Here is a 21,179-nt window from a genome sequence, read left to right as displayed (position 1 = left end):
GCTTGATGCATCGCAGGAGAAGTCAGCTCACCTCTCAAATCTCAAAATGCTTTTATGTTGCACAATTAATTTCAGTTAACACAGTCAGTCATGTGCTGTTCACCCTCCTCTTTCCTCCCAGTTAAAATACATGCTAGCATACAAACAATGCTGAAGCATTGCTGGAGCTTTCCTCTGCTTGTTCTTTCCATTATTCTATTTTTTTTCTGGCTTTTCTGAGAATATTTGAGTTGCAGATAATGAGCAGGTAATACAGAGGGTGACTGGATGGAAACATGAATAAAAAACAGACAAACACAAAAGAGTAATAAAACGTTGAGCTGAATTTGTTTGCCAAGGACATTTATTTCGCTCTCTCTACAGCCCATCGAGCCAGTTTCATCCAGATTTATCTGGAAATGGGTCTAATAAAAATCCACCCTATTTTCAGTGTGTTAAAAAAAATGCTGTCAGATTTTCATTAATATAATGAATGTAAATCTGAGCCTATTAGTTAAATAGTAGTTACCGCTTTAACTACTTTCACTGCATTCATGTAACTGAGAAATAAACTAAAAACTAGTTTAGGAGTGGGGGAAGTCACATGTTGTAAAAGAGGCATGGTGGTGCAAATTCCTTCATTCTGGAGTGTGACTCACTGTCCCTTCGTTTTCCTGCTTTTTTGGCACTCTTTTCCTTTCTAACTCTCTGCTTACTGCCAGCTGTGTCTGCCAACTTTTCACTGGACTCTTCATTTGTAATCCATTAATCTGATGGCTTGTCTGTGCTATGCAGATCTTTATCAAGACTTGTGACATCCACTAAGTTACTGGCTGGAAATAATTCCATAATAAAGTGAGAAGAGACTGTAAACAGGATTTCTTGTGATCAGCTTTCTATCCTCCTGATTTAAGTGATGCATCTCAGTATGACTGTTGTTGATGTGCACAGCACAGTTTTGACTAACCACAGGAAAGGAAATGAAAATGTTGCTTAGAAACAGACTGGTGCAACAAAACACACACATAAGGTTGCCATGTGTATGACTGAAACAAACACTCCTTTAAGGTCTTGAATACTAGATGTACTTCTCTGCATATATAGCAAAGATCTACAGAGCATGTAGGAGGTTTAAAGCATGAAGAAGAGAGAAGAAAAAAGAGGGTCTTGATCAAACCATGCACTTTTTTCCTGCAGGGCAGTTTGTGATTTGTATTCAAAGCTCCCGGAAATCATGAGACAGATGACTCATCGTGTAGAAAACCAAAGCTCTCTGGAATCTATGGATACCCCATCCAAACAAAGACACTGCAGACTGCTCTCTTGACACAGAGAAAGCACTGTAACCACCGACAAGACCAATTTAGCAAAGATTCTCATCCAAGTCAGAGAAATGTTCCACGAGAAATTAATTCAGCCTCTAAATAGGTAACCCGCTGCCTGTTACATCACAGGTATTTTAAATTGTGAATACAAGCATTTATTTTAAAAAAGTGAAACATGAACTTTTCCTTGATGCATGTTGACAGTTTGTAACAAGTTACAAACATTGCAAGTATTTAAAAAAATAGATAAAGAAAAAAATCTACTGAGAACATTAATTTCAAGAAAACAGATGTTTGGATAAACGTTGAGAAAAGTAAGGAAAAAAGAAAGAAAGAAAGAAAGATCAGCTTTCAAATACCCTTTGTGCTTACTCCTCATGTTTCTTTTACCTCCTGGGTGTGTTGAGCTCTGGTGTCCTGTTCTTTTGGATCACAGGTATTTCAAAGAAATATCTTTATCACAACAATTAGTTACGTGGTATTGTATTTTGTTTTTGTTTTTTCTCGTGGATTTCAAAATCTGTGATAATAAAGCTGGGTTCACACTGTACAGTTTTTTCAGTTCTTAATAATCGGTGCTTGTTCAATATGATCTCAGTGAGAGCTTGCACATAATCAATATTTTGTGTTAGACTGTACAATACACATCACAGCAAAGACTATGGTTTTTTATACAGCTTCTGTGTTAGTGTTGAACCTTTATCAAAGTATTTTTAAACACATATTTGGAAAGTTATATAATTTTGAGCAAGACCTTAAAAGGTCAAAAGCAAGTGAGACTATTTGTAGCGCTGCAGTTTACAGAAACATCCCAGTGAATAAGTTTAGATGCCTTAAAGTTCAGCCAAAAATGTAAATGATCATGTTCCAAAGCTATATGACTTCCTTTCTTTTGTGAAACATGATATATTTTTACAAAAACAATTATGGGATTTGGTGGTGAACTATCCCTTTAAGCATCTAAACTTAAAAAAAAAAATATCTTGGGAAAATGCAAACAATGCTGTCCCAAAGGTGCTTGATGGAAATCATAAACCATTTTATTCTTTCTCAGCTCCTGTTTTTCTTAGTTATACTTCACTGAAGCAGTACATAAATGTGGTCAGATAAGCTCAGGGATTGGGTTCAGATGGAGGGAGGCAGAGGGTTGAAATTGAGGCAGAAAAGGAGGGAGAAAGTATATGAAAAGGGCGTTAGAGATCACCGAAAAAAAGTAAGGGAAAAAACAGGCCATGTGGGCAGGGTCTTAGCTGGTCAGTGTGCATGTGTCTGTGAGTCAGAGAGAGAAAAGGAGGAACAGAAAGAGTTTTGGTGGGGGTATAAAAGCCTCACAGTTCTCTTCCTGTAGCTCTCAAAGGCTTACATCCCTCATCATACGCTCATTTTCTCGTGCAGCCAGTACTTCCTTCCTCCACCACCATGAGCTTCTACGCACCTCAGGCCTCTCACATCTCCTTCACCCGATCTATGCCGGTACACCGTGCCGCTAGTACGTATGGCGGGGCAGGTGGACAGGGCACCAGGATCTCATCTGCCTCTTCCATGTCTCTCCGTTCTGCTCCTAGAAGTGGGGGCATTTCTTCTTCCACAGCCTACAAGGTGAGCTCAGCCGGCATGGGTGCTGGTTCAGCGGGGTCCCTCAGGGCGAGCACTGCCTCCACAGGGCATGTCATAGGCAACGAGAAAGGCCAGATGCAGAATTTGAACGACCGTTTGGCGACATACCTGGAAACTGTGCGCCGGCTGGAGGAGGAGAACAGCAAACTGGAGATGCAGATCAGAGAGGCCCTGGAGAAAGGTGGACCAGAAACACGCGACTACAGCAAGTACAACGCAATCCTGGATGACCTGAGGAGGGAGGTGAGAGACACTGTTGGGTTTATACTGTATTCTTTGTCCGAGCAAGCTGCAAAAGGAAGCATTTGAGAGTTTGTGAGGGCAACCAGTTATTTATCTTAGGAAGAGGAGGAGATACCAGATGTTTTGAATTACAGCAATCAAGCTGAAATGAAGTAGCAAAACCTAGAATTAAAGTAAAGGTTTTGCACAAACTGAAAAGAACCATTTTATGTACAGTATTCATTTCAACAGAACACAAAGAATAGTTTATACTTATAATGTAGTGTACTGAGGGAAAGCATACAAAGGTATTTTACATACCAATTAATGGTATGTAAAATGTATAATATAATATATAATATAAAACATAAACTTGAATAAAACCAATTTACAATATAAAGGCACACTTTTAGATTAACAGTTGTTGTTTTTTTTATTTTCAGTTTTTGTTGCGGGTGTTAAACTCATAAAAACTTTTTTGGTTTCTTTGTCACCAAAACTTAACTCTTTTTAAGTCTAAAGAATGTCTTGAGAATATATATATATATATTTAAAAAAATATTTCTGTAGTGTTCATGAGAACCCTTCAGTGTAATAAAAATGCATGATCAGATTTCCGTACATCTCAATGGAGGGTGTGGCACATGCCCTGTTCTCTCTCTCTCTCTCCCCATTCTTTTGTACTTGTTCTGCTTTTCTCTGTATGTATTCTGGTTACTACTGAGGGAATTCCTCAAAACCCACATTTGGTTTTAAAATATGTGCAACCATGACAATGGTCGACACAAATATAACATCCATAATCATTTCTAAAGCATTAGAAGAATGTTTGATGGACTACAACCAGCTGAAACTTCCCACAGTCTCTGACTAGAGTCATAATGCAAAACAGATGTGGGATAAGCAATTGCACACACACTTAAGCACTCACACAGCCACAATGGCGCTCTCTCGCACAAAACAAGAATGCAAAAGAAGAACTCCATAATTTATAACAGATGTGGCTTAGTCATAGCATAACATTTATAGTTCCAAAATCTTTGCTTTGATTTTTTTTTTTATTCAATTCAACAAAATTCCAGTTGTAAAACTGCAAAAGCTAATAAAAAAGGCTGTAAACTAAAAAGAATGCTAACTATATTTTTATTTAGAAAAAAATAAGACCGTTTTATTACAAATATTATGAAATTTCAGACTGCCAGGTACCAGCTTCCGCTTTTACCCCTGCAGGATGTGGCACATAGACGAATTTAGAATGAGTATTGTTTGATTATTCCTTAAATTCAAATGTTCTGCACTGCTCACATAGATATTACACAGATATTACATGTATATACACAGATATGCACAAATTATCTTGAATAGAGTACATTAAATATAATAATAATAATAAATAAATAAATCCAAAAAATACACTGTCAAAGTCAAGTTTGACTGAAAAACAACAGTTTGTTGTGTTATATTTTATAGTCCTACTCAATCAGACCTTTTCATGCACCAGTTTCACAAAGAAAGTAAAGTTACAAAATATAAATCAAAATCTGATTTCAGGTTACTAGTTGACTATATAAGAACTCATACGTCTGAACCGCATTCCAAGAATGCTGTAATTAAATCATCTTAGAAATCGTATCTTTTCTAGAGTTGCTACAAGAAAAAAAGTTGAATGGATGTCAAAACAGGTTTTGTTTGATGAAATATGTGCTTTGTTTCATTCTGTAGGTGTTTGATGTCACTTCGGACAATGCTCGTCTTGTTCTGCAGATTGACAATGCTCGTCTGGCTGCAGATGACTTCAGAGTCAAGTCAGTTTTCAATAATGCACCACACAACAAGCATCTTAATAAACATCTCTTTGTAGCTTGGTATCAAAGGAACATGCTTTTGTGCTCATTTTTAGAATCACAAATTGTGACCCTGGACCACAAAACCATGAGTCATAAGTCACACAGGTATATTTGTAGAGGTCAAAATTACAAATTTTTCTTTTATGCCAAAAATCATTAGAAAATTAAGTAAAGATCATGTTCCATGAAGATATTTTGTAAATTCCCTACAGTAAAGATATATATATATATATATATTTTTTTTTTTTTTTTTTAAGTATTTTGAGGCGATTTTCTCAATATTTGGATTTTGTGGCACCCTCAGATTCCATATTTTCAAATAGCTATATCTCAGCCATATAAGCCATACATCAGTGAAAAGCTTATTTAATCTCAATTTTAAAAAAATGTACCCTTAAGACTGGTTTTGTGGTCAAGGGTCACAAATAGACATACCAGAAATCTTCAGCCTGACAGATGTGTGATGGAGGACTGTTATCATGCTCACAGAAACATTTTAGTGCATTACTTGAAAGACTATCATGTGTGTGTTATAGGTTTGAGAATGAGATGGCCATCAGGCAGTCTGTGGAAGGAGATATTGCAGGTCTGAAGAAGGTCATCGATGACACCAACGTTGGTCGTCTGAATGTGGAGGGTGAAATTGAGTCCTTGAAAGATGAGCTTTCTTTCCTCAAGAAAAACCATGAAAATGTAAACAACCATTGCATAAGGACCACTTAAGATTAGGTGCACACCAGATTCACACACAGTATGAGACTTTCACATCTCTGAATATGCTGAATATGGACTTCATTACGTTAGATGAACACATCTTTCTTTGCTTTGTTGATGTATTATCTCATCGAAGTAGAAATTTGGAGAAAAAAAAATACTAATAGGCTTTTGATTTGTCTTAGCCATCAACCACAAATTGAGGGAGGAGCTAATTCTAGAGAGATTGGAAAAATATTGGTGACTTCATCGAAATGCAGGAACCGCCACCATATTATAATTTCATACTCTAAATATCTCTGATTTCTTTTCTGCTCAACTTTGACAGGAAGTTGGGGAGCTGCGAAGCCAGATCTCCCAGTCGGGTGTTCAGGTGGATGTTGATGCACCAAAGGGACAGGATCTGTCTCTAGTGATGGATGAGATTAGGAGTAACTATGAAAAGATGGCTCTTAAAAACGCAGAAGAACTCAAAATGTGGCACGAATCCCAGGTACAGAACCGCTGATTACCACATGTCACTAAATTTGCTTTAACTGATATATCCAGGCAAATCTAACTTACTCTTTCTCATCAGCTATCAGAAGTTCAGGGGCAAGTGGCTCAGAACACAGAGGCATTACAAGGTGCACAAATGGAAGTGAATGACCTACGGCGACAGATTCAAACACTAGAAATAGAGCTTGCATCCCAACAAAGCCTGGTAATGTTCACATGCTCACCATATTATGAAAGTTTCAGATATCATTGTTGCAATTTTAATAAAATTTGTAGTTTATGTTGCAACTGTCTGATGAAACTACTAAACTTCATAGAAAGGGTCACTTGAGGATACGCTACGGAACACAGAGCTACGTTCAAACGCAGAGGTGGAGAAGTACAACGGTCTCACGCTGCAGCTTGAAGCTGAGCTGTCACAGCTGAAGTCAAATATCACAGAGCAGGGTCAGGAATATGAAGCCCTGCTTAATATCAAGATGAAACTGGAAGCAGAGATCAACACTTACAAGAAACTTCTAGATGGGGGAGACTTCAAGTAAGAGATCAAATAAAACTTTAGTTTTGTATTTTACATTGTATCATATACATTACTGATTCTACTTTCTCTGTGTTGTTTAGGCTCCAGGATGCACTAGATGGCCGAGAGTGATATTACTAGCAGCAATCTTGAAGACCAGACCACAAAATGTGGGCTAAACTATTCTATGAAATAACCTTCTTAGATAGCACTCACACGGAAACCTGTGGCGAATCTTTTTTCATCTAAAAGTCCCCTTCTACTTTGTCTAGACTACAATTTATAAAACAGGATACAACAAAACAATTTCAATATGATGTCATTTGCAGGGTAATTTCTGTCTGTCAATAAAACCTGTTCCACCCCACAGTCTGATTTTAAACAGACATGCAATTCACAGAACAACTAAGGCAGCTTTTAGAACATCAGCTGTGGATTATGAGTATTTACAATACATAATTCCATGTCATTGCACAAATTAGTTAACTTAACTATTACAATGAAATGTGAATTACTCTACCAAGTCAAATAAATAATTAAATAAAAACATGCTTTCTGAAAGTGAAATTTGGAGTCAAGCAAACATGATCACACATCAAAAATCTTTTATATACTATGCTTACCTCTTTAAAGTTGCATGATTTGTCCATTGGAGTTAACTCTTATTGAGCATGGAGGGTCATAGAATGGTGTATTTCATACAAAAAGTCAATAAAACCAAAGTTTCATTTTAGTCTACTGCTCATTTTTCTGTCTTCATGTCGTTTTCAGGCAGGACAACATTATTGTGCACACATTTTGAATTAAACACATTTTGAATTATTTATCAGAAATACAATTAGCTGTTGTAAGGCATGACTTTCACGCCAAGCATATTGAGCGGTACTTAGTTTGTTTAATAGAAGTGATCCATTTAATATTTGTGGTCTATGTTTTAATTTCTTAAATATGAAATACAAAATACAGTAAGTCAGCTTTTGGACTAACACCAAGACAGGACACAAAAATAAGAAATTTGATAGCCATCATTTGAAATGATAGGTACAGATGTTTTAGTTGCCAGTGCTGTTAACTTCTACTTACACAAGTTTGTTATAGCATTCAGTGTTATCCATGGGAAGAGCTGTGAAGGACCATCTGGTTCCACTCCAAAAAAAAAAAAAAAATTATTATTTCATCAATATGAAATTACACTGTATTAGTACATGATATCATGCTATGTTAGCTAAGACAATGAAGCATAGATAAATCTGGAAAAGTCAATTTGATTTGTTTAGTTGACTTCTGCACAATGAGCTAATGCCATGATAGCTAATTAGCTTGCTGGAGATCCATTGCTTGGGCATTTTTAAGCCTCCAACTACAATTAGCAGCAAAGCTTATGTGGATTGATTTGAGTTCTCTGAAACAGATTCAGATTGTGCAAATAGCACTTACAATAGTAGAAAAGAATTCAAACTTTTATGTCTGAAGCTTCATTCTCCTGAAAATCACGTTACTGCTTTAGCATGGTTTAAATGAAATGAACCTCAACACCGTTTCCTTTACATTATAATGTGTTAGCATTGTTTTTTGTTGTTCTTGTTGTTGTTTTTTTCCAATATTTTCATTTATATATTAGGCTGAAATGAACTTTGCATATGAAATAGTCTAAAGATTGAGGCAGACTGACAGATTTAATTTCTGAATTTATGTGTCATTTATTTTACTTATTTTAGTCCTGGAACACCGACACAAACAAATGACTTTGACAATGACCATTATTTATATAGGCTACAATAAAATAGACAAAAAATCAGTCAGATGTGAAATGTTTGAGTTCTACTGAGGAAAAAAAGTCACCTATATCTTGAATGCCCTGGAGATAAGCAGATAAAAATCAAATTTTCATTTTTGGGTGAACTATCCCTTTAAATACTTTCAACAAAAAGGGAGGGCTGGGGGAGGGGTGGATTTCGGTGGGGGAGGTGCTGTGCATGTGGGCTGTTGTCACAGGGGCAGAAGGAGGTAGAGCACAGTTGGATAGAAGGGAAAAAAAAGAAGAGGCAAGAGACAAAAAAAAAAAGAGTGTCAGAGGCATGGCAGCGTAAAGCTTGGAATTTACTTATAACTGCTACAGTGCAATGAAGATTGAAGGAGAGGGACTGGTATGTTTCTTAATGCATGTGAAATACCATAAAAACATTTATCTGTTTATATTTTAAAATCACTTCATTTATGCCTCTCATTATCTGTTTAAATCTACATTAATAGCTTTTGCATGTTAAGTTAAAGAGAATGAGAGAGAAATCCCTTTGGTTGCACGTGTGTTATGTGTTTATACATCATAATGTCACATTTACTGCTTGTACCTAATGGTTTGTTAGTGTTGGTTGGTATGTGAAATTTTAAGATGGCAAAATGTTTATTTCAAGAAAGCACAAGGTGGAGTAATAATAATCTCTCTTTCTTTCAGGTATCTGTGTTTATGAGCTATGGTGGAAAGATTTTTTGTACACCGATAGCATATACAATCAACTCACAAAAATAATAAGCTGATACAGAATTCTGGTTAAAACAGCATGGTGAGTTAATGCATAGAGTAAAACATGCATATTTATTATGAGTCTGTGCAGATGTGTGTAAATGTTAAATAATATTCTGGTGAAAAGTAGTTGCGAGAGAGTAATGACTTTACCAGATGTTTCTTTGCGCATATCATGAGCCTTTTCACAACTATAAGAAGAAAAATAATACATTCAAATAGTCCTGAGTATTATGTTTATTTTTACTGATAAAAAAATCTTTAGATAGTGTTTATATTTAAATTTGGAGCTATGTGGTGGCCAGCATCTAAGCATTTGTAGTTCAAAGAATTATGCAACATTATGACTAATTGATTTAGCATTGCAGACCTTTGGCCATGTGTTAAAAAAAAGTCTTATTATGATGTCCAACCTGAAGTGTGTGTGCTCGCATATATGTGTGTATGAGTGTGTAGAGGATGTGCTTTGTAAATAAATCCCAGGCTGAATTCTTAGCATTCCGGGTGCAGCCATATTTATGGACTGGATCCTGTCTCTTCAATGGAAGTGTGTGAATTTGAGGGAAGCACCATAAAAATATAAATACAAACAAAAGGCATATTCATACATAGAAAATGGCATTTGACTGTTCTTCCGCATTAGATATTTGTAAAAGAAACAAGATTTGTGTTTAGCAAGGATTTGTTGGGATTAGCGAGGAATCTTGACTCTCTACAACCCTGGCGGATATGTTAATATTCACTTATATTTGTTTAAAATGCTCTTAAACTCTTGGTGTGCTGTCAGTCTCCTACCTGCCCTACAACTTTGTTCTAATCTGTAGATTCTAATCTGCCTTCATTTTCCAGAAGGTGCATATAAATAGACACACATGCGCACACAGACATAATACAACTGGTTGTAAATCCAGCGTTCACTCGCTCATTTAATTTGTCTTACACTCAGCATGATGAGTGCAACATTACAGAGATTACATTATAGCACAGATTAAGATGTGAATAATAGATCACATCTTGTCCAGATTACTAAACAGTTCCATATGGTGAATTCTTCTTTCAGTCCATTTGTGAAGTTGAAAGGTTTTCGCCTCCAATACCCCTAAACCACATGATTATGCCATGATTTTTGCTATTATTTTCTATTTTTGTTGGAAAAACAAAGCACAAGACAGCTAAAGGAGCTATTTAAATGGAAAGAGTACTCAAAAGTAAAAATTGTGTCATCATTTATTGAGTGAATGATCCCTTGAATTAATTTATTTTTCAAAAAGGAATAAAAAGTAATAGCAGCATCATGTAGAATTTTGAGTAAACAGATTTTTTTTCAACAAGGAATTAAAAAAATAATAACATAATGTAGAAATGTATTTTTTTCCCTTTAAATACCTCCCCCAACTATCTTGTGCATTATAATGCAAACATGATGTTAATTTTTGGGGGGGTTTATGCATTATTCCTCAAAAATCATGCTGAATTTTCTGAATTTTCATTTTTGGTTAAACTTTCCCTTTAAATACATCATTTTTGCATTATTTTTAATAATAAATAAAAATAATAGTAAAATCATGAAGAATTTTTCTGAAATGAATTTTTTTTTTGGTGAACTATCCCTTTTAATATCTTTTTTTTTTGTTTAGCATTATTTCTCAATGAGAAATAGCTCTATCTATCTTTTGCATCATTTCTCAACCAGAAAATCAGAACAATAGTAACATTATTTAGATTTTTCTAAATGTTCATTTTTGTGTGAACTGTCCCTTTAACACATATTATTCTTTTATCATACATTATGAGAAAAACATATCTTTATCATTTTGATTTTCCAGGTGTGGCAATGATGCAGTGGTCTTCTGAGTGGGCGGAGCAACGATATGATGTTTCATCTACCACATTATCTCCAGTACATCCTAAGCCCCTCCCATTTCCACAGCCCAGTCGTCCTGCGTTCTCAGGCTACACTGACGACATCAGTGCCCTCAGCGCCTCTAGCTTGCTAAAACACTATGCCGAGAGGTATTCCTTCAACTCGTCCTTACAAGAACATGGGAGTTTCCTGAGAAGTGAGCAGCAGCAGGATCCATGGCCTGGGGGGTACAGCGCAGACGGGCCTCCTGGTTTAGACCCATTGAAGGGGAGCGGAAGTGATCTTTCAGAACAGCAGTACAGCGGTGGTCCCACATCTCAGGATTACCCTTCATCCTACAGCAGCCAACACCTGCTGCCTAAACCATCCTATCTTCCATCTCCAGCATTTGCCTTGCCATCTGCATACCTGCCACCCGCACCAGGCTACGTTTATTCACAGCAATGCGGTCTGAGTGCTAGTTACCCTCAGAGCACCCCTTCTCTGCTGCCCTCCGGTCTACACACTCCCACACCTCTTCACAGCAGCCTCGCTGCTGCTGAACTTCCACGTAACAGGAGGTTCAGCTTCGACCAATCCAAAACTGCCAGAGTCTCACCATACACAATCAGGGACAAGACTGAACGGCAGAACAGCGACAGTGGTGGAAATGTCAACGGAAGTTGTGGGACAGACCTCCAGAGCTACAGGCCTGATAGACTTTCCACTCAGTCTGATCTTGAGGGAGATTCTGTGGGTAAGACCAGTCATCTACAGCCTCCGGAGACACAGTCTTATGGAGGTCCGGGACAGTACACATACCCTTGAGGGCAAATAGCATTATGGTATGAAACCATTTACGGACTGAGAAGATAGATGTCTCTCTTATGCACATTATCATTATTTCTGACTGCAGCTTTAATGAGACCTGTAGCACAGACACTCTTTTGTATCCCTGAAATCACGCTTTTTTATTCCCTTCCTTTCCTCTTCTACTATCTCTCTCTATAATTATGTTGTGCAGTGAAGCACATTATGGTGTCAAGTATTAATCCACTACTTCAGTTAATGAAATCCAAGCAAAAGAAAGACTGAAAGAGAGGAATGGAAAAGAAAAGTACACAAAATGAAGCCTGTATTATAAGACAAAGCACACATATGAAAGTTTCATATGTCATGTCTAATGACAATTTGTTAGTGAGCATGACTGTGGTAAGGTCATGGATGTTCTTCAACACTGAAATCAGATAAAATCACTCTTATTTTAGGAATATTATGTAATATTCCTCTATAAACTTTGAATGTAAACTTGATTTCCCTCAGGAATTGTGAATGTAGCCATACTTAATGTTTATCTTATACAATTTTTGAGTTTGAAAGATGTTTTTGTCTTTTATTGTCTAATTAGTGTAGTATATTTGCCATGTCCTTCAAAAAAAAAAAAAGTATTTGTAACATTACATACAGTATTTCAATCATAAAAATGCATATTTTTACAGAACACATAATATATCTGGCTTTTACAGGGCTAATGGAAAAAGGCTAAAAGGCTCTCTGCAGTCTTTAACACTATTCACCTATTGTGACATTTACTATGGAAACCCACAGAGCTGTCCCAGCCCCCTGAATTGATCACTGGATGTGTTTTTCTCTAAACCTTCTCTGTTTTGAATGAGGCATGTGAAAGAATAGAGAGCTTTTGTTATGGTGAGACAAGTGGGACATACACTGAAATGTACAAACAGAAATGAAAATGTTTTAACACTTGCAATATGCTGGACAAAATAATATGACTTAATACATGTACAATCTACCTCACTGTTACAATGCTGTATGTTCAGAGTACGCATTTGTGTATTACATGTCAAAATGTCTACCTCAATGAAAAATAAAAACTATTGTACTAATACAATCTGCTCTCTCTCTCTCTCTCTCTCTCTCTCTCTCATGTAATAATAATAATAATAATAATTCCTTACATTTATATAGCGCTTTTCTAAGCACTCAAAGCGTTTTACATTGTCAGGGGGTATCTCCTCATTCACCATAATATATTCTAATATTGTAAGTGGTATTATGAATTATAGTACTACAATTTAAAATAACTTTTCTTTATTTTAATTTATCTTAAAATGTAATGTAATCCCGTGATGTCAAAGCTGGATTTTCAGCAGCCATTATGCCAGTCTTTTTGTGGAAACCATGATGATTTTTCAGAATTTTTTAATGAATAGAAATTTCAAAAGAACAGCATTTGTTTGTAATAGAAAGTTGTGTAACAATGTAAAGGCTTTTACATTGTTACACAACTATGCATCTTTGCTAATAAAAGTATTAGTTTCTTTTAAAATTTTACAATTGTATTTGATACTAAAAAAATATTGAAATGTTTGCAGTCCCATTCAAATAGTGGTTTCTGTATTCCACAATCTTCTTAAGGTTTTTACAGGCTTTACAGTAAACAGTATTTATGCTTTAACACTGTAGTACTATAAGGGCCAGATGCACAGCTGGTGCATCAGGTCACCTTGTACCCGGCCCAGGATGACATTCACATATCATGGTCTTTATTTCCCATCAGAAATCACAACCTTATGTGCAGATGTATCTCTGTATAAGCTCTTTAATCACTTGATCACTTGACCAAGGAAAAGGTCAAAGTGATTTTGTGTTCTTTTTCTTCTCTTTTTATATTTTCAATACTAATCCGTAATGGTAGTTCAATTTTACACACATTTATAATACTGCCAGTTATCATACAGTGTTATTATTTGTGTTATTATTTTAAACCAAACATTTTTATACACCCTTCAACAATCCTTATTATACCTTACATTCTACTCATTTTGGACAGATGCTGACTTTTGGCTCTTCACTTCTTCCTTATTGTGACCCCCCACCCAAAACAGCTCCCTGCAGTCAATGTGCAGCAGAGTGTGACAGATGCTCTATTCTCTCTTTATCTACCCCCACCTCCCAGCACACACAGCCCTCAGCGCTTTGTTTTTCAGAAGTTTCAATACTGTCCTCGCCTCAGTGTGAGCCGTTTAATCTCAGATTGATGAATTAGGTCTTTCATCATAGGGATCAACATCTTTGTGCAGCCTAAGACCATTTTTTAGACTGGTTCTACTTTAGTCTACCCACTGAAGTAATCCATAATTTATTTTCGTCTCTCACACAAATTCTGATTTCGATCAATTCGTATCGATAACTGACAAAACCTTTCCATCTACAACTCTTTTTTTGAAAACATCTAAATCTCTCCCAGCACTTGATATACTCTCTTTCAAATAACACAATGAAAAATAATCCACTGTAGTACATTGTGGCACTACACACAGTGATGGTACATATGTGAAGGTGGACATTTGGATATAACATATAGAGTATGACACATTATTTAGTACAACTATAGAAGCTTTGTACATGTTATTGTTTATTTGTGTGTCTTCAAGTTATTCGCATCTTGAAGATAATATTCACGAGCAACTGCTCTCCTAACACATTTAAATTTAAACTAAACTAGTCTTTGTGGTTTGGTGACTTTGTAATTCAGAATTTAATTGTAGTCATTTCTTGTCAAAGTACCACAAAATGTGATATATGCTCTTTTAGTCAGACTATGCCTCTCTTTTTTTAACCGCCAATTGGATGTAAGGATATTTTGACTTTTGTTTTTAGTGATTCTTTGTTTGGCTCACAGTTGAAAGGGGTGGGGTGGAGGAATGCTGTTCAAATGCCAACATAGCCTTCAATTCATCATGGTAAGAACAAGGCAAGGGAACATACACAACCCCTTCAATGACACCTAAAACAGAAACCTTAGGAAGTGTTTGTCAGCACTTCTTACAAAGTTAATGTTGCGTGGATCCACAAACACCACAGAACAGTGATTCCCAAACAGTGGATGTGTTCCTCAACAGACTTCATCTGGATCCAGTGGGTATTTTCAGAGTAAAATGTTACATTTCTTGAGGATGAGTAGATTATAATTTTCCTCATCTAAGGTACATAGGCTATTCACAGTTATCGAATTAAAAGGGTTAGTTCACTCAAAAATTAAAATCAGCCCATGAATTATACCCTCAAGTCATCCTAGGTGTATATGACTCTCTTCTTTCAGGCAAATCTAGTTTTATATAGTTTTATATACAGTATATATATATATATATATATATATATATATATATATATATATATATATATATATAAACGGGGCCGAGAGTTAATCAGAATGTGCACCACTCACCGGTCTCGAGTTACCATGGCTCTCGGCCCCGCCCCTCGTCTCGTGAAAACGTCTCAGGTTACGAATGTAACCATGGTTCCCTGAGAGGGAACGAGACACTGCGTCCTCTGAGGGGACACTATGGGGAACACCTCGTCGTGACCCGTCTGAAGCATACTTAGAAAAACGCCAACGTGTTGGCCGGCGACAGCCTCTGACGTCACTACCAGCGCGACTATAAATACGCGCCCGTAGGACCCGTCACTTATCTTCTTCGTGAAGCTTGCGTCCGAAAGCATGGCAGGGAGCTAGAGGACGCAGTGTCTCGTTCCCTCTCAGGGAACCATGGTTACATTCGTAACCTGAGACGTTCCCTTTCAAGGGAACTTCGAACTGCGTCCTCTGAGGGGACACTATGGGGAACAGTATACCCACGCCGCCATGCTGAGGGGAGTGCAGACCAGAATCATGGCAAACACTAAGTACCAACTCTACCGCTTCACCGGGAGTCGCCCCTGGGACGGTTTGACGGCTGTCTTATGACATTATCCCTTACGGCCAAAGGCCTAAGCTACATACCCAACTTACCTGTAGGGCCCTGGCCCGGGGTAGAGCTGAAGGCTTGGAATCACAAAAGATTCCTTTAAAGGGATACGGCTAAGAGCCTGGCACTTTCCTCTACCAAGTCTTTGCCTGTCACACAGGGGCTACTGCTAGCTTACGCAAAAAATGCCGAAAGGGCTGTCCCCACAGCACTCTAGTAGCGGCGCCCTGTTCTAGATAGGTATCAGAGGATACCTAGGTGGAGTGGTGCCCAAGATGAACGGGGCTTAAACCGACTCAAGAAAGGGCACGAAGCAGCAGCGCGAAGCCCTTATCCTCTAGGGTTTTTAGAAAGAACGCAGAGACTAGCGTGCGAACTTACCACAATGTGGATTTCAGAAAGTGTGCAAAGACTTAACGTGCACACTTACCATAACATGGATTTACAAATGCTGTTCTAAGGAGGGGCTCTCGTGGAACTCTGATAAAGCAGCTCGTAGATAGAAGGGCCCGGGAGCAGAGCAATTGGAGGACGGAACGTACAGATGAAGCCTTGGCCACGCCTATACCATGGCGTCCAGCCCTATTCATGGAGCTGGATGAGTCAGAGGAAGCCAGAGGGGATAGTGCGATGCTCTCTCGAGCCGCAAAAAACCGATCCACCCAAGTCTGGCCACCCTCTCTAACTCTGCCTCAACACCTTGATGTAAACGGCGCCATTCCCCGAGCCTCTGCCCCTGCCTCAGCAGGATGCCTGCTCTCACAGAGCGTCTCAAAACAGTATGTGGTACTGGAGCGCTCTGAAAGAACCGAGAATCAGTCTCCCAAGAGAGGAAGACTCCGAGCTCCGAGCAGCATGCTCATAGGTGACCCTTTCAGAAAAGGGGAACGCTGCTGAACTACCCGAGAATTGCCCACACAGCCCCCCCATGTTGAGGGGGCTTGGGGTGTACAATAAGTACACACCGGTTGGATGAAGCCCAAGGAACACCGGGGCTAATCATCTCAAGAAAGGGAACGAAGCGGAGCGCGTAACCCTTACCATACAGGATTTTAGAAAGTGCAAAGAATCTTGCGTGCACACTTACCACCTTACGTGGATTTCAGAAAGTGCGCAGAGTCTTGCATGCACACTTACCACTTTACGTGGATTTCAGACAGTGCGCAAAGCGTTAACGTGCACACTGACCACCATGTGGATTTGAGAAAGTACACAGGCCTAGCGTGTGTACTGGAAGGTTACCTGACAACCAGAGTATGTGGGAGCTCACATTCAGAGAGGCCTGTGAAGCCTGCTACCTGATAACCACAATATGTGGGAGTTCACCTATATGGAACTCGACTCCAGGGAGTCCTGGTGATGCCTACTACCTGACAACCACAAACCGTGGGAGCTCGCTTTTTAGGAAACGCACAGTATGTGGGAGCTAAATCTCCAGGGAGGCCTGGTGAGGCCTACTACCTGGCAACCACAGTATGTGGGAGCTCGCCCTCAGAGAGACCTGGTGAAGCCTACTATCTGAAAACCACAATATGCTATTTAATGGAACGCACAGTATGTGGGAGCTAAATCTCCAGGGAGGCCTGGTGAGGCCTACTACCTGGCAACCACAGTATGTGGGAGCTCGCCTTCAGAGAGACCTGGTGAAGCCTACTATCTGAAAACCACAATGTGCTATTTAATGGAAACGCACAGTATGTGGGAGCTAAATCTCCAGGGAGGCCTGGTGAGGCCTACAACCTGGCAACCACAGTATGTGGGAGCTCGCCTTCAGAGAGACCTGGTGGAGCCTACTATCTGAAAACCACCATGTGCTATTTAGTGGAACGCACAGTATGTAGGAGCTAAATCTCCAGGGAGGCCTGGTGAGGCCTACTACCTGGCAACCACAGTATGTGGGAGCTCACCATCAGAGAGGCCTGATGAAGCCTACCACCTGATAACCACAATATGTGGGAGTCCACCCAGCCCCTCATGTTGAGGGAAGCGATGCTTGAGGTGTATAGCAAATACACACCAGCTGAATGAAGCCCATGGAACCCAGGGCTAATCATCTTAAGAAAGGGAACGAAGCGGAGTGCGTAACCCCTACCGTACAGGATTTTAGAAAAGTGCGCAAAGTCATGCGTGCACACTTACCACTTACGTGGATTTCAGACAGTGCGCAAAGTGTTCACGTGCACACTGACCACCATGTGGTTTTGAGAAAGTACACAGGCTTAGTGTGTGTACAGAAAGGTTCCCAAGCATCGCAGAGGCGCAGGATCGCACGGGAGAGGTGAGCTCCAACCCTCAGGGGAGCAACACCTGAGGCAGTACATACAGAGGACTCCGTAACCACCACCTCCCCGGATGCGCCAAGCGGCCAGGAGGCCCCTCAGGGTGACCTGGCCGGACATCTATGGAATTCCCTGCAGTGCTGTGCCAATTCTGATGATCAGCCAGGCTCCTCGGGAGGGGGTGCGGGATAGGCAATCGCAGAGCGCCTGCCTCCCACGCGCGGGTCTCAGTCCGCGGTGGGTGTCGCGCCCCGGGGGGGCGGAACCCACGCGGTGCGGCCGCCCACCGAAAGCCTGTGACCTTGGCCACCTAGCTACTGTAAAGGAAACTCACAGAGATTGTAATAGACATATGACCACCAGCAACATAACAACCATAAACAGGTAAAGCAAGGGTTACGTACTCACCCACCCTCCTGTACTGGAGTCCCGCCTGCGGGGCGCCCCCTTCTGGTCCGGACCGTCAGTAAGGCGATTGCTATGAACATAGAACCAACCAAAACATCATAGGTCCAGGAAGGAGACTGTTATGTGAGAGACTGTCCACCTAACCTCGATCAGGTGGAGAGCTGGTGGCTACAGGGGAATTAGGCAGGGGAGGACAAAAAACAGAGGTTAAAACAGAGGTTAAAAACATCCGGAGCTACTAGGTCTTCCTACCGCTCTGACCCGGGCGAGGACGCTGCCTCGTCTGAAACACGTCCCTCAGACCCTGCTTACCACTCCGTGACCCGCGGTTCCTCTTGCCCCTGCCCTTAGGTGGGGGAGGAGTGCGAGCCGCAACACTAGCCTTCTGCGCCCATCTACGATCCTCAGATCGAGATGGGCCAGGACCCCTGTGTTGTTCGGGCTCGGACCTGGACCTTCGTGGAATGAAGGATTTAAAGGCCGCTGAGCGCGCCCTTGCCTCCCTGAACTTTTCGACCACCATCTCGATGGAGGTACCGAAAAGCTCAGAAGGCGAGACCGGAGCATCGAGAAGAAACCCCCTTTCTTCCCTCCCGATGTCTGCCAGGTTCACCCACAGATGTCTCTCCGTTACCACCATGGCCGTCATAGACCTGCCCATGGCGGAGGCGGCCTGCTTGGTAGCTCGGAGAGAGAGGTCTGTGGTGCGGCGCAGCTCGGCTACCTGGTCAGGTGAAAGGCCCTCACCTGTATCCAGGTCCTTCAGCAGGTCAGCCTGGTAGGCCTGGAGCACCGCCATCGTGTGCAACGAAGCCACAGCCTGACCAGCTGCCGCGTATGACCTGCCATTTAAGCGGGATGTATCCTGGAGGGGCTTAGATGGCAAAGAGGGAGATTTAAGAGAGGACGTTTGCCCCACAGAGAGATAGCTAGCCAGCGTCTCTTCTACAGGGGGCATCCTCTCATAGCCGTTCTCGTGCATGCCCTTGATATTAGCATAGCTCGTATGCTGAAACCGGTGGATGCATTCCTTTTCGACTTCTGCATGTAAGTCAGGCAAGAATGGAAGGCTCACCTGGGCTGGAGGGCTATGGTCAGACAAATAACGCTCATCGAGGCGACCTCGTGACGTTACCTTTCTGGCACGCTTCCATGGCAAAGCAAGGGTTACGTACTCACCCACCCTCCTGTACTGGAGTTAGCAAATCTAATTTTGCCGTGGCGTGATCCATAACCTCTAACAGCTCCTCATACGCGGGGCAGGAGGATTGAGAAGGCTCAGCCTCAGCTTCTTCGCCACTCTCAGACATCTCCTGCTCTTCCTGGGTAGAATCCAGCAGAGCACTAACTTCAGTGTCAGAATGGGTTAATGATAACACATCTCCCTCCCGAAGTTCGCTCTCGTTCGCCGCCGAAGAGTGTGAAAGGGAAGGTCCCTCTCTACACTCCTCAGCGAGATCCATCTGTGATCCCCACGAGCTCATTCTCCTCCGTGCCTCGGCAACGGCGGGTCCTGAGCCGCGGGATCCAGATGGCTGTCCCTCTTTCCTCGAAAAGAGAGACAAACGAGAGTGGCGCTTTCTCAGAGTTTTTCTAAGTATGCTTCAGACACGGGTCACGACGAGGTGTTCCCCATAGTGTCCCCTCAGAGGACGCAGTTCGAAGTTCCCTTGAAAGGGAACCAACGTTTGTTAACAGGAACAAAGGAAGCAAAGTTTTCTTACTTTTAGCCAAGGAAAACCTCCTCTTGGCTTATATTGAAATCTTCTCACATTCTTTACAAATCCTCATTTTGTACTTCTAATTAGTTACTGTTGTTTTTGTTTTGATCTCTCTGCTGCATTTCCACATTAGTCACTTCTGAGCGGTGCATGCGCAAAGCCCTCCTCCATATCTTCTGCCCTGAGCTGCTTCTGTGTACAACAGTGAGAGCAAGCTAGATTAAAGTCATTTAAATATGGTTATTTTCGATTTTCGACAGGAGGACTTAGTTCACCCCCCCGGAGCTGTGTGAGTCACTTCTTTTTAATGGATGGTCACTTTTAGTTTCACTACTTTTGGACTGAAGCACTGCAACAACCGCCGAGTGCCATGAAACAGCTTGAAAGATCAGAGACCATTTTTAATACAACTCCGACTGGATTCGTTTCAAAGAAGAATGTTTACACCTATGATGACTAGAGGGTGAGTAATTTATGGGCTAATTTTCAATTTTTGGTGAACTAACCCTTTTTACGAAATCTCTGTTCTGGTGAGGAAAATAAAGAACCACTGATTGGCAAGAGCTAGACAAGCCGTTTTTAAACAGGTTTGTCTGTTCCAACTGTGGCCGACGACCAGTCATCGTTATCAACATTGCAAATAAGAACGATAATGAGTGTACGATTGTAGAGTATGAAAATTGCAAACTTGAATACATACATTTGAAAGATTGAAACATAAAAACAGAATATCCCACAGTGGAGTTAGTGGATGCTCTTCCACCAAATTTCATATGGTACACTGTTCAACATTTTTAACAGAAGAAAAAACACAAACACTCGAGCATAACTGGAAGGCTGATTTATTGTTTGGAAAAGGTTTCGTGCTCAAATGAAGACAATCTTTCACTGATTCTCACTAAGTCAA

General features: G+C 40.4%; 2 protein-coding genes across 3 annotated transcripts; both read left to right on the top strand.

The window, feature by feature from the left end:
- The first annotated feature begins 2,644 nt into the window (after positions 1–2,644).
- Positions 2,645–7,455, top strand: LOC132151750 (keratin, type I cytoskeletal 18-like). The gene is made up of 7 exons (XM_059560095.1): positions 2,645–3,164; positions 4,866–4,948; positions 5,527–5,683; positions 6,033–6,197; positions 6,282–6,407; positions 6,520–6,740; positions 6,824–7,455. Exons 1-7 carry the CDS (start codon positions 2,724–2,726, stop codon positions 6,852–6,854), a joined length of 1,224 nt encoding a protein of 407 aa, XP_059416078.1. The 5' UTR covers positions 2,645–2,723; the 3' UTR covers positions 6,855–7,455.
- A 1,252-nt stretch (positions 7,456–8,707) lies between these two features.
- LOC132151749 (fidgetin-like protein 2) lies at positions 8,708–12,839 on the top strand. 2 transcript variants are annotated; one of them, XM_059560094.1, is made up of 3 exons: positions 8,716–8,869; positions 9,178–9,286; positions 11,073–12,839. In XM_059560094.1, the coding sequence occupies exon 3, from the start codon at positions 11,081–11,083 to the stop codon at positions 11,915–11,917; it is 837 nt and encodes a 278-aa protein (XP_059416077.1). In that variant the 5' UTR covers positions 8,716–8,869; positions 9,178–9,286; positions 11,073–11,080; the 3' UTR covers positions 11,918–12,839. The 2 variants fall into 2 exon arrangements, with proteins under 2 accessions (XP_059416076.1, XP_059416077.1); XM_059560093.1 differs by lacking the exon at positions 9,178–9,286 and having other exon boundaries at positions 8,708–8,869.
- Positions 12,840–21,179: the final 8,340 nt, after the last annotated feature.

Source organism: Carassius carassius, chromosome 10 (assembly GCF_963082965.1).
Source record: "Carassius carassius chromosome 10, fCarCar2.1, whole genome shotgun sequence".
Classification (NCBI taxonomy): domain Eukaryota; kingdom Metazoa; phylum Chordata; class Actinopteri; order Cypriniformes; family Cyprinidae; genus Carassius; species Carassius carassius.
Note: the sequence above shows the minus strand (reverse complement) of the source record. Positions and strands in the feature narration are given on the sequence as shown.